Source organism: Phyllostomus hastatus, unplaced genomic scaffold, assembly GCF_019186645.2.
Source record: "Phyllostomus hastatus isolate PE091 unplaced genomic scaffold, TTU_PhHast_1.1 phas_contig_58, whole genome shotgun sequence".
NCBI classification, from domain to species: domain Eukaryota; kingdom Metazoa; phylum Chordata; class Mammalia; order Chiroptera; family Phyllostomidae; genus Phyllostomus; species Phyllostomus hastatus.
The window spans coordinates 16,494,689-16,508,993 of NW_025333916.1; the positions used below are offsets into that span (position 1 = coordinate 16,494,689).

Consider the following 14,305-nt stretch of genomic DNA (forward strand, 5'->3'; position numbering starts at 1 on the left):
TTTTTTCAGTTTCCAGCTTCCTCTTATAAATGTTAGGAACTTTGTCCCTGTTAGGCTCGTTATAAAGGCTTCTCTGAAGCTGGAAAACAATGACCCATGCAAGGGGAGTAAAGAGGCTAAGTACTAACTCAGAAACCTAGATTTTTTCCCTGGATCAGCTTGTTAAAAAAGTGTAAGCTTTAGCAGAAGATCCAAAAAATGAATCACTACCAAAAATGTTAATCAAGAACAGCATGTTTCCCTCCACTTTGCTCTGATGGTCTCCGGCAAATGTCCACTCCACGGGCAGGACTCTCCTTGTTCTCCCGGGAACCCAAGACAGGACACTGTGGTAAGGGGCTGGATAAACAACCTCGCAGTTACCCCTGTGCGGCCCATTCATGCGATGAAGGCAGTTATGGCGGAGGAAGGTCACCCTGGTGGAAGGCCTGTCCTCCAAATAACACTCCACTCTCTCCCTTCACCCAGGAGCAGGCCACCAGGTCACAGCTAGCGACGGACGAATGGAGCACACCGGAATTATCTTATGTAGCCATTGCAAAACATAACTTAAAATAAAATCACTGACACATTCTTAACCCAGAAATGCTGACTGAGTCTCTGTGCAAGGCCCTTCATCCCTCGCTGTTGGTGGTACCACCCCGTCCTGCAAGGCTGATGGACAACAGGTGTGCCAGTCCTGTGGGTGATGAAAATAACTGGTAGATGTTCACGCCAGCACAAAGGGGATGGGGGGGAGGGTCCCAGGAAGAGACCACATCACAGGCCAGCACGAAGGTTTGGGCTTTGCTCTTTCTCCTCCCCCACGGAGGTCACACTCATGTCCCTCCCGAATCCTCACTGCACTGGAGGGGTGTCAGGAGGTGGCAGGGAAAGGTGCTGTGGTTCCTCACACAAGTGCTCAAATAGTCACTAGGTTGCTTGGCCAGTGGGCCATGTTCCTATTCTATTTTTTTTTTTCACATTTATGGATTGGTCTATGAGTGCTGGAAGAGGGGGAGAGAAAGAAGATAAAATATGTAAAAGGCTGCAGGGACATTTTATGTCCATGCTCCTTGTGTGTCTGTGACAGAGCTGTGGCCCTGACCCTTACCCACCCTCTGACCACCCACCCTGCCACTCCTGGCCCTCCATCCTCACGGGTGTCTTCTCTGTACACGACATGCTCTTGTCTCTTTTCTTTTTTAATTAACATTTTTTATTGTTGTCCAAGTACTGTTGTCTGCCTTTTCCCCCACCCCTCCCACCACCCAGCCCTCCCCACCTCCCTCCCCTGTTTCCACACCCCCCCTTGTTATTGTCCATGTGTCCTTTATAATTGTTCCTGTGAACCCTCCACCCTTTTCCCCCATTATCCTCCCCTCTGGTCATTGTCAGCCTGTCCTCAATTTGACATGCTCTTATCTCTTACCCAGCCCTCCTTTATTTTCAATTTAATTTTGCATTCACAGAGGATGTGTGCCAACAGTTGCATTTGCCCAAACAAAGGTCTTGCTTGTGCGCGCCACCAAATATGCCAGCTGGGAGGGGCTGTCAGAGCCTCCCTGACTCTGCACACGAGGACCCCGAAAGGCTGTGTGATGTGCCCATGGTCTCAGAGCTCAGCAACACTTGTTGATTTACGCAAGTGCGTAGCAGAATTTACAGCACTTACCCAAGACCAGTCTTTCTAAAAGTCTTGGACCACCTACAATTATCTAGGATTTTCTTTGAAAATGCAGTTTCTTGGGCCTCACACTTACTGGAACTGAATCTCTGAGGAACAAATCTAGGAATGTACATTTTTAACAAGTTTCCCAAATGATTTTAGGCACACTGAAATCTGAGAGCCACGGTCACAGCTGCATGGAGGTTTCTGCCATGCAAGGGTGTGAGAGTAAAGAGAAATGTACATTCCGTGGTAATCATTGTACAGACAGAAACACAAGTGTGACCATCTCGAGAGCCCCCACTATGGCCCAGTCAATACTTCCAACATAAACTGGAACTAAAAGGCATTCAGTGGAACCAAACCATTTTAAGATGAAGACTCACACCTCTGCCCACTCATCTGCCTTAGGAATCACGTCAACTCTCAGCGGCTACCCCTGCCTGGAGGGCCTGCCGCTGTGAGGGCAGCACTCACTCGTAGGGGATGCTTCTGAAGACGATGTGGTCCAGGAGGGTGATCTGCTCAGCCAACTCCATGGCGGACAAGGTCTCAAAGCACTCGGCCTTCGGATAGTCCGCCTGCGAGAGATGAGGGGGCAGGGGATGAAACACACTCGGGGGCGGGGCTCCGGTCTGCTCGGAGCCGCTGCCGAAGTACAAAGTTTATCGTAGAATCGAACTATGCAGAAAATGGTGGGAAGCTCAGAACTACCAGCCAACGTGAATATCAAGGGCCAGCTGCCTACGACACACCAAACCCGTTTCCTCGGACAGAGCTTCAGCGACAGAACGCACGGACCAGCGCCCCGTGACCAGGGCAGGCACGCTGCTGGCCTTGGAGCGGAAGTCTGCACGCAACTGTGCTGGATGAGACCATGGGTGAACTTACCAGTTGGATTATATCTTCTAATTTGAGGTGAATGTCATCTTGATCATCTTGTGAAAGAGCTCTAAAAAAAAATCAAAATATCTCCCATGAGAAGAAAGTAGACATAGCAGGAATGGGCGCTCCTTGGGTCTGCAGGGTGGCTGCCTGCGGGAGGTTGTGGAGCCGTGAGGGGCACACGGGTGGTCCTGGGGACGGAAACCACACGCGTTAAAGGTGCAGGATCACCACGGGAGCTGACTTGTTGCAGACAAGGCTGTGAGGAAAACACCCACCTCAGAGTGACCTGGAGGGTGGTGGGCTGTGTGTACACTGGCCTCCTGTGGTACCCTATCAGTCAGGAGGTCCACGCGGCCCCATCCCTGCTCCTCTGTTCCCTGCCCCTGACCCTAACCTGCCCCGCCTAGGCAGGAATCCTGGCTCTTCCCCCTCCCCACTAGCATGCAGACCAGAAGCTGAGGGAGCTTCTCTGCTGCAAGAACTTGAAGGGTGTGAGGTGGAGGAAAGCAGCAGGTAAACTCTCCCCACTCGCTTCCCAGATGGGCTTCCCTGAGGGTTGGTGGTGTGTCCCCACACATGGCATCATTCAGCTCTCAATAAAATTCTTTTTTGATAGGTGGTAAGTGAATGAATACATGCAGAAGTTGCTTATGACTGAAGTGGGCGCGGGATCCACAGTGGGAGTGATGCAGCACGTCCCACACTAGTTCAGCCAGAATTACAATGATTACATAACGGGCCATCTGAGCCAGCACTGTAAGTTTTCCCAGATGAAGGCACAATAATGTATGAAAAGTGTTAACATGTTTAAACAGTCCCAAAGCATGCAGCCTGTCTGCTGGGGGAAGCGGGTTTCAAAAGAAATAATGCTGTGAAGTTTTGTTGTGTTTTGAATTGATTTGAACAAAACTACTATCATCCAAACTGAAGAATCCACAGAGGGGTTGTTCCACACCCACGATGTGGCAGGTGTGCACTAAGCATTTAACATACACTACCTCATGTATCGCGCGCACACACAAAATCCCTTCAAAGTAAACATTATTACTTTTTAATACTCACTGAGAATACGTTTATTGATTTTAGAGAGAGAGGAAGGGGGAGAGAGAAACATCAATGTGAGAAGGAAACATCCATTGGTTGCCTTCTGTATGCGCCCCGCGGGCTAACTGGGGCTCCAACCTGCAACCTAGGTATGTGCTGTGACCAGGAATCCGACCTGCAACCTTTTGGCGTACGTGGCAATGCTCCAACAGAGCCACCCAGCCAGGGCCATGGTAAGTATTATTTCTTCTGTTCTGACAATGAGGACACAAAATCTCAAAGAAACTAACTTGGCCAGGGTGTGGTGCAATTGTGCTCTTCTTTCACCCTCCTTTGTCTGAAGCAGGCTTATGGGAGGCACCTCTTCAAGGGTCCAGCAGAGCACACACTTCGATTCCCTCTCCACAGCCTTCCTCCTCTGTTACAAAGACTCTCTCGGCTGTTTATGGGGAGCAGAATCCCTCCAGGTTATAGGAGGGGCAGTCCTCTGGTCAGCAATTACCCATGTCATTTGTGAGCAAAAAGAAATAGTCCTCATATGGTAAAGGACAGAGTCAGGGGAGGAAAACAACAAGTAAACACAACTCCATCTCCCAAGACTATTAAATCACACTTAAGGGTTACATGTAGGGAATAAAAGCGATTGTTTTCTAGAGTTTCCATCATTCTTTCCACTGCAGGCTAGGTTCCTGGCGAGAGATCAGTGGCCACATAACTACATGTACCCATGGAAAAGATTTTTTTTTAAATGAAGATGGACTATTTCTTCTTTTGGAAAGAAGTGGTCAAGAAATTAGTTTCTATCAAATGTTCCTCTCCTTAATGATCTTACCCTAAGGTTCCACAGTACACTCTGGTCCCATTAAGTTATTTAATATTTTCTCTCTTCATAAGAGCTACTGATGCTGTTTGGGGCTCTGAGAGGTTTGGGAGGGATACTTTTTCATGACTTGAACCCATTCCACTTGGCATTCGAAGAATTCAGTCATTATTTCTTTTCATTTTGTGGCATGTTAGTTGTCTACAAAAAACTCAACACTGCAGAGACTCAGAAGCCAGCTAGTCAGACAATGTTGGAGGGCGGTGGTATCTTAGAAACAGCATTCTTGAGCAGAGGGTTTTGTTCACAAACGGGGCACCAAACTGTTTATGCTAAGTAGGCTTAAAGTAACCCCTGTGAGACTGTGCAAGGCAGGGTGGGTCATCGCATAAAGCTTTCACTTTACTCGATTCATGTAATTTATGTTTAAATGTGTGCTTCGTGCTTACATATCACAGTTATGTGACTTGAACGCATGTAAATCTCCAATGTCAGGGCCACATTTCACTACAGGACGTGTTCTTGTTTCTCTCGGCTGTAAGTCATACTCGCTGGGAGGTGCAGTCACAACTGTTTCCCATCAGCTGTGAAGGCCCCCCGCCTCTGGCCCACTTCCAGGAGAGCATGAATTTGCTCCCAGTCTTCCGACCAGCTTAAAGCTTTGATGAACACACCAGGATCCTGGGTTTCCCTCACATTTATTGGTCAGTATGACCCGTTTAGTATTTGTGCATTTATAAGGAAACACCAGATTTAAAAAACTTAAAAGGAGATGGGATTATCCAAGTTGCACAACCAGGAAATTTTCCCTTTAATTGTGGAAATCAGGTAGGCTGCAAAACACAGCCAAGAGCAACGGGCCTGGGACAGGTCCACACTCTCTGGGCAGCGGCGGGCTACTGCGTGCAGCGGGCCTGTGCCCTCAGTGTGGCCTGTGCCCCCAGTGTGGCCTGCCTCAGGCTCTGCTCCTCCTCACCAGAGCGAATGGTTTAATCTCCTGTGTCTTCACTCTCTGACCTGCCAGACCATTTCCCTCCTAGGGTTTCCCCAAGCACGATCTTCCTTTCCTCCAGGCTGATGTGAGCCCATTGGCACTCCTTAACTCCAATCTCTGCTCCTTCTTCCTGTGGCCTTCTCCCTGCCTCTCCATCTTCACAAGGCCATCCTCTCTTAGGGACACCCGTCACACAGGATTAGGGCCCACCTTACCCCAGTGTGACCTCATCTTAACAAATTACATCTGCAATGGCCTTATTTCTAAACAAGGCCACGCTTTGAGTTATGGGGACTAAGACTTCAATGTATGTTGGGGGAGGGGGGACACAATTCAACCCGTGACAACTCCTAGATCAAAGAAGATCTAAAATGGGCCCTCCCCCGCCACGAGCATTCTGGATAACAGACACAATACAGCAGAGCTCTGAAGGAAAAAATAAGGATGCTTTCCAAAGGTTGCAAGTGAAGAGGAAACTAGATGTCACAACAGTGAGGGAAAACCAGGCTGGAGAAGACGGGTGCTGGGCTTCCTCCCTCCAGGCAGAGACAGAGCACAGTGTTGCAAGCCAGGGGGCCAGCTGAACTGTCTGCACACAGCCATGGATGACGCCCTCTGTGTACAGAGTGGACTCGGAAAAAAAGCCTCCCACTAGCTCAAGAAGTTGTAAGAAAGCTTGTTACCTGCTTGGATGCTAGGTGGGCAGACCAAACAAATCTCTCGCGGGAAACCCAAATTCCATCCTTTACCACAAAGGGTAGAGTTCAAAATTATGCCACACACGTGATGTGGAAATCCCAGCCTGAGCCCAGGGAAACAAACCAAAGACAATGCGAAACTACTCTGGGGTGCTACCTCCACAGCCAGGTGAACGAGACTCCCACAGAAATGCCACCGCCTGCTCACAAACACAGGCTTCGGATTAACCACTAGAACCCGGGTGAGGAAAGGAAATCCCTCTGCCAACGCCTGCAGGGCTCATGGGAGAGGCTCCTCAAGGCTTTCTCCCTTTCCGCTTTGCTTCTACAGTCAACCACTGTCTGCCCACACGAGTCACATCGCGCAGTCCGCAGTCTTCCTGAGACAGCAGCAAACAGGAGATGCTAGGTAACACTCTACCCGTGGGAGCAGAATCCTCGCTGCCCCCGTGGTCTGAGCTACGTCCTTCTGGTTTGATAGGATCTTACATTCTGCAAACATAGCACAAACCAACCAAGGTCATGAACAGGCAGCTGTGACTGCCTTTACCTCAGGATGTTGGCTGTGGCTTTCCTTTCCTGTGGAAGAAGGTCTGGATCTCGCAAAACTTCTTCTAGCAAATTTAGGACGTTCATCTTGAGTTCATTGTTGAGTTCGAAATCCTATAAGATAAAATGGATCTTTTAAAGTTTCAGTTTTGAAGGGTTTAGTGCCACAATACAGGACGCCATTCCTCGTGATAAATTCTCTAGCAGGGGTGTCCAACCTGCAGCCCGCAGGCCACGTGCACCCAGGATGGCTGTGAATGCAGCCCAATACAAAATCATAAATTTACTTAAAACATTATGAGATTTGTTTTGTGATTTCATGTCACAATGTATTTAATGTGTGGCCCAAGACAATTCTATTTCTTCCAGTGTGGTGCGAAGATGCCAAAGGTTGGACACCCCTGCTAGAGCTATGTATGGAAAAGGAAATGTTTGGGCCTTAGACTTCCCCCAGAGATCCTGAATTGCTTTGGGAAGAGGCCCCATTGTTGTTTTTCTGACATGTTTTCCAGGGGATAGGAATTCCTCAAAGACATACATTCTTCCCTTGGCCTGAGACACTGTGCTTTCTCCCCACTTTTATTTTTATCCATCTTTCAGGTTCTAGTGTGGATACAGTTCTTCCCAGGAGCCTTCTTTCACTGACCCAGTGAAAGACCCGGTACTCCACGGCACCCTCTCCCATCACTTACCATGTTGTCAGCACTGATTCAGTTGTCTAGTTTTCCACTGGACCATGAGTAAGATCAATAAGTGAGGCATAGCAACAGCTCAGAAAAAGATTTGTTGCAGGAATAAAATCTGTCATTTGGGCAGTGACTTGAATGAAAAACTTCAGTATCGATACGCTAAGGGCTAAAGAATAAATGATGCTCAGAAACTCACAGAACCATGTCAAACAAACACAGGAGTGAGGCTGGAGGGGCCCCCCTGGGCCAAGTGGGGACAGTATGAGCATCAGAATGAAAATGAGAGTAATAAGTGATAACCAACTGAATCAAAACAACCTGCAAGTCCCCACTGATGCTAACAAATACAGAAATAAGTAAATACATAAAGGGTGTGGAAGAGAAAACTAGTCTTTATAGTGGAATTTCAACTAATAAATGCAAAGGAATGAAAGAGATAGAAAGTTAGCACTTTGGACCAAAGCAATATAACTGATCAGGCAAGGGTCATGAATGGATACTTTAATTTATCAAGAAACAATCCATAGTGTCAGAGTACCCCCTGCACACACACACCAGAACTTATTTATTGATTACAAAGGGAGACTGTGGCGACACCACCTTAACCAAGCGATCAGGGTTACCATCACCAATCATGGAACAGAGCCAACATCACGTATCTACTGATGCAATGCTCTGTGAAGAATCACTGCTTGGCACTTTTCCCATTTGCACTGTGAGAAAACATTGGTCCATACTCTTCAAAAACGTGAATGTCATAAAAGACAAAGGAAAACTGAGGCACTGCTCCAGCTTAAAGGACTCCAAAGGGATCACAGTTAAATTCCACACGTGAGCCTGGATTAGATCCGAGATCGAGGGGGAAACCCTGTGAAGGGAGGTACCGGGACAACTGGCGAAAACTGAATGAGGACTAGTGCTAGTTGAGAGCATTCTGTCAACGTTCAGTTTTCCTGAACTGACCATTTACTGAAGCTATTTAAGAGTGGGTCCTTGTGCTTTTATTTGGGGGAGAGGGGAGAAAGAGAGAGAGGAAGAGGAAGGGAGAACACAAATGTAGTAAACATACTAATTCTTAGTGATTCTAGATGCATATCAGTGTACTTTATTTATTCTGTTATTTTTGTCTTGACTTGAAAATTTTCAAGGTAAAAAGTTGAAAAAAGATAAAAAGGTAAAGTTGTAGCTCTTGCACTCTTTGATTAAAGCATTCTTATAAATCAGCAACAGGCAGCATCCTGGGACTGTCAGGTGTCAGAGACGGGCTGAACACGGGCAGTCCTGCTCCCAGGACCTCCCTCTGCTGGGGGTCTCTGCGCGTGCAGGCCAGCAGGTGCCTTCCCTCCTACCTTCTAACTTACGGAAAGTAACTGTAAAGCACTGACATTCTGAATTCTTTTAACTGATTAGAGAGAACATTACTAATTATAGCAAATTCAATAAAGTAGAATTCTTTTAATATATTCAATAAACTAGGGGAAAAAATTTTCATTCTTTAAAGTCAAACCTGATTTGAACTGAATATTTCTGTGCCCCAGTTTGGTGGAAACCTGCGTGATACACTTTTCTCAATATTTCACTTTCGCTGTTTGACCCTCAACACCATTTCTTCGGGAACAGGAGCCAGGGGCCCGGGGCCACAGACGCTACTTTCTCTTATCAATAGTAGGCCTTCAAATAAGTTTTCCTAAAATTTCACCATATTTTCCAGCAGCTTCCTAGCTGTTGATTTTTCTTTTAAAGCGTATACAAGAAGAGAATAATACCTTGTTGCTGTTTTTTTCTTTGTCCCACCCTATCCCTCATTTGAAGGTAAAGGGAGGGATGTTTGCAAAGAGCTAAAGATCTCAGCTACTTCACCCTGAGTGCACTGCCGAGGGGTTTCTCGGTCACCAGGAGCCTGTTTTCTTCTTTATTGTATTTTTTCCATCACCATTTATCCCCCTTATGCCCTCTTCCACCTCCACCCACCATCTCCCTCCACCCAATCACCTCACTGTTGTCCATATCCATGAGTCCTTTTTCATTCTGCTTGATCCCTCCACATCCTAATCCCACCCCCAGAGTGGTGAGCCTGCTCTCCATCGATGAGTCTGTCTCTATTTTGCTTGTTAGTTCAGTTTGTTCATTAGATTCCACATATGAGTGAAATTATATGGTATTTGTTTTTCTCTGAGTGCCTCATTTCGCTTTGCATTGTATGTTCTCCAGGTCCATCTAGGCTGTCACAAAGGGTAAAACTGTCTTCCTTTTTTTTTTTTTACAGCTGAGTAGTATTCCATTGTATAAATGTAACATAGTTGTTTCATATACTCATCTACTGTTGGGAACTTGGGCTGCTTTCAAATCTTGGCTGTTGTAAATAACATTGCAATGAACATAGGGTTGTTTACATTCTTTTGAATTACTGTTTCGGGTTTCTTCAGATAAATTCCTAGAAGTAGATTCGCTAGGTCATAAGGCAGTTCCCTATTTAGTTTTTTGAGGTATCTTCATATTGTTTTACATAGTGGCTGCACCAGTCTGCATTCCCACCAACAGTGCAAAAGGGTTCCCTCCTTTTTCCACATCCTCACCAGCACTTGCTGTTTGTTGATTTATTGATGATAGCCATTCTGACAGGTGTGAGGTGGTATCTCATTGTGGTTTTAATTTGCATTTTTCTGATAGTTAGTGATATTGAGCATGTTTGCATATGTCTACTGGTTATGTGTATGTCCTCTTTGGAGAAGTGTCTATTCAGGTTCTTTGCCCATTTTTTAATTGGATTTTTTTTGCTGTTGAGTTTTATAAGTTCTTTATAAATTTTGGATATTAACCCTTACCAAGTGTATTGGCTATCGGCAAGCTTGCTCTCCCATTCAGTGGGTCGTCTTTTTATTTTGTTGATAGTTGCCTCTGCTGTCCAAAAAAACTTTAGTTTGGTGTAGCCCCATTTGTTTACTTTTTCCTTTATTCCCCTTGCCTTGGGAGATATATCAAATAAAACACTGCTACGAGCATTGTCCATGATTTTGCTGCCTATGCTTCCTTTAAGGATTTTTATGGTTTGAGGTCCAACATTTAAGTCATTAATCCATTTTGAATTTATTGTTGTGTGTGACATAAAAAGGTGGTCCAGTTTCATTTTTCTGCATGTATCTGTCCAATTTTCCCAACACCATTTATTGAATAAACTGTCTTTAGCCCACTGTATGTGCTTGCTTCCTCTGTTGAATGTTAATTGACTGTAAAGGTGTGGGTTTACTTCTGGGCTCTCTATTCTGTTCCATTGATCTATGTGTCTGTTTTTATGCCAGTACCATGCTGTTTTGATTACCATGACCTTATAGTATAGTTTAATATTAGGTAGTGTGATTCCTCCAACTTTATTCTTCTTTCTCAAGATCACTGTTGCCATTCAGGGCCTTTGTGGTTCCATATTACCTTTTTGAAATATTTGCACTAGTTCTGTGGAATATGTCATCGGTATTTTGATAAGAATTGCATTGAATCTACAGATTGCTTTGGGTAGTATGGACATTTTACTGATTCAGTTCTTCCTACCCATGCACACAGTATGTGCTTCCACCAGTCTTCCTCAGATTCTCTCTTCAGTGTCTTATAATATACTTATAACAAGTAAAGGTCTTTTACATCTTAGATTAGATTTATTCCTAGGTATTTTATTCTTTTTGAAGAATTATGAGAAGCCTATTTTCTTAACAAATATTTGATATTTATGTGAGATGACCAAGTCTTCCTGTAGCCATGTTAAGTCTCTAATGAGGTAAATAATCTATCATAAATGGATTGATGTGAAGAACATCAGGCTAGTGTTGGGACCTTGCTGAGGGCTAATTTGTGATTTAATCAACAAGCATCATTAAGCACCTATTATACCCCATGTTAGGCTCAACAAAGGAACACATCTGGGACCCTAGGACGGTCCCAGGTGTGAAAGGTCTTGTTTAAAAAACCAGAAAACAATTGCATTCATCTGAGCTCTGGGGAGACCAGGCTGAGAGAACCCTTTGAAAACTTGGTCAGGTCCGCCCAAACACTACTTGATGCATGACAAATGGTTACAAGTGAATATTGGTTCTGCTGCTAGTAGAACTCACATAAAGCAGATCATCTAACGAAGGCCAAGTATAACATGTAAAAATTCTCACTCCTAGCTTTCTCTTACACTTGCACGGGTTTTTACCATGTTCAAACTGACTTCCTGTATGTGATTTCAGTTCCTTCCCAGCTGACCCGGGGACGGAGGGGCAAGAGCCATCACCTCATCTGTGAGGAGGCTGCATCTCTGGGACAAGGATGTGGGTCTTGCACCCGACTCTCCTGAGGGTCCGCGGTGCCTGCGCTCTCAGACTGCCTCGTGCCCACGCAGCACTGTGGACTCTGGGCTGGAATGGAGGCTGAGATTCTGCTTTTTTAATGAGCCCCTGAGGGATGCTGGTCATCCTCAGAGTAGCAAGACTTTGCCTTAAAAAAAATTCAGGCAAAATACAACTCCTCCAAAACTGTCTAAAAAATCTGAATTCTCTGAGGCACTACATAGCACATAAAATGTTCTTTTTTAACCAGTGCATGTAAAATGCAGAATTGGCCATTCAAAAGTCCCTGTTAAAAACATATTAGTTACTACCCACTAAAAATGAAATATGAAGTTACTTGCCCTATTTAAATCCAGAGGTAGATTGTTCATAAATCTGCCTGACAGTCATTTTGTAATAGCCTAGAATCTAATTTTTGGCTGTATTTCCCCAGGCCCTGAAGTAGGAAAATGAGACTTCTAAGTGCTGTTAAGATCACAGGGCAGATCTCAGAGCGTCCACAAGATGGCACTCTTGGGTCGCTGGACTACCAGGGAGTGGACTTCGCCTTAGGAATTGGACTTGGCCTCTGGCACAAAGGGACCGAGCAGGGCCCTGAGTAGGGAAGCTGCCTGTGAAGGTTTCTCACAAAGCTTCATGCTGCAGATGAGTGAACCCTGTGGCACCAGAGGACCTGAGGCATTCACTGAAGTTACCACAGCAAAAGTTGATTTAGGTTAGCTTTTGTTTTCCAATTTTTGAAGCAGGGCTGAGGAGACAGAAGATTAGAAAAACAAAACAAGCATCTTCACTTTCAAAGGTGAAGAGACCAGAAAATGTGAGACTTTGACACTTCAATCTCTAAAAAGAGACAATAGCTCTTAGTCTTTCTACAATTACTGAGCATCTCAATACATAAGCCCCCGGGGGAGAGGCTGAGCAGTGAACGGAAGTGTAGGCGGATGGGCAGGGAGAGGAAACATTAAGACATGAAACCCAGGGAGAGAGGCAGGTGAGAGGGTGGGGGTGCCCCACTGAGGCACAGGAGCGGGGCTGCTGAGAGGGGACAGCCCGGGCAAGCGTCAGGAAGGGAGTGTGGCACACAGCAGACTCGTCGGAGCACAAGTTACCAACTGATACTGCTGGAATCCTCCTCAAAGACAAGCTGTTATGGGATAAGGATATTTTACCAACATTTTTACTGACACTGCCCAAATGCATCAATACACGATTAGAAAGCCAGTGTCTTCGCTACGCCGGGGAACAACTCATGGGGCAGTTACCATAACTAAGCCAGGGAGAGCTTACCCCACGCTAGGGGACACTTTAATAACTTTATTATCTAATTTAGCTTTCAATGGCAACATAGTTATAAGCACTAACATCCCCACTTAGCATGCAAGGAAGTCAAGGTATAAAAAGAATCAGAGTATCTTGACCCAAGTCACACAGGTAGCAAGCAGCAGACCCAGGACTCAAGCCCAGGCGGTGTCGGCTGAAGCCTGAGTGTTCAGTGCTGCACCAGACCGACTCTCCAGAAAGGGGCTGTCAGTGACCTAGTGCTGGTGGCTTGGGCTGCAAGACACGTCAAGCAGTAGTGGGTTACCATGCTAAGTCTGGGGCTATTTCCCACCTGACTAACAGCCTTTTGAGATAGAGATGTTGAAATTGAAGTCTGTGGTAATAAGACCAGATCACTCAACAGAAAACTAATTTCTGAGTCAATAAATCAGATTCTCCAGCACTTTAAAACTAATCCCTGTTGATAATTCAGGCACCTTGGAAATTGCATTCACCCTTTAAGGAGAGCAGGGTGATCATTCATAATACACTGAGTATGGCCATGGAAATTCTAAGATATTGGGAGATCTGCGTCAATACACACAGTTTGAGGGTAAAGAGAATTTTGAGACTAATTGTCTCACCGTGATCAGTACAGGGTATTCCTAACAGTGGACAGTTTTCAAAGGAAAGAGGAAATACTGCAGAGTGGAGCAAAACCACATGAATAATTTTATACCCTGGAACAAAGGGCTCATAAAGAAGGGGCTTAGGAGCTGTTAGGCTAAAAAATAAGAGCCTGTGGTTTTACCTAATGATTTTCAAGAAAATGAAAAGCACAATACAGCTTTCTGTCCTCTTTGGCTAGAGAAGATGAGAAATTTAATTTAAATTGTGGTGTACATTCAGGTTAGATGTGGGCCATTTCAGCAACCGGGAAACTGGGCAAAGCTGCCGAGAGCGATGGTCCCAAGATCTTTGCAAATCAGCCCTGACAGCCCCAGAAGGCGCTCCTCTGGATTCCTCATTTTAATAAACTGGAGCTGCACCTCCACGCCAGTGTGGTTTTCAGCAGAGCTTCAATATTGTGACCCCACCCTGGGGAGACTGACAGCTGGCCAGGGAGACCCTGCACAGCGCCCCTTGGCCTTGCCCACCTGCCACCGACTGGCCTGCTGACCTTCCTGCCACCGCTGGGCAACGTGGACTCTGCATCAGGGTTCCTCACTGGAAAAGCGCAAGGCAGGGGTTTCCAGCACTTTCCATCCCCTCACTACAAAAATATTCTAAAAGCCTCTTTGCTCACCACTACAAAAAGCACAGCCTGATTGGAAACATAAACGGGGTCATTACAGCTGGAATGAAACCCTGCAAAGCAATACCATAGTAATGC

At 45.7% G+C, this 14,305-nt stretch overlaps 1 protein-coding gene across 6 annotated transcripts in view; it reads right to left on the reverse strand.

The window, feature by feature from the left end:
* RASGRF2 (Ras protein specific guanine nucleotide releasing factor 2) overlaps positions 1-14,305 on the reverse strand; it is a 196,992-nt gene that overhangs the window by 13,215 nt on the left and 169,472 nt on the right. For all 6 annotated transcript variants that reach the window (XM_045847896.1, XM_045847895.1, XM_045847894.1 and 3 more), the window contains exons 19-21: positions 6,643-6,755; positions 2,540-2,600; positions 2,126-2,229 (exon numbers count right to left, since the gene is read on the reverse strand). In XM_045847896.1, the coding sequence (XP_045703852.1) occupies positions 2,126-2,229; positions 2,540-2,600; positions 6,643-6,755 (278 nt within the window). The remainder of the gene's footprint in view (positions 1-2,125; positions 2,230-2,539; positions 2,601-6,642; positions 6,756-14,305) is intronic.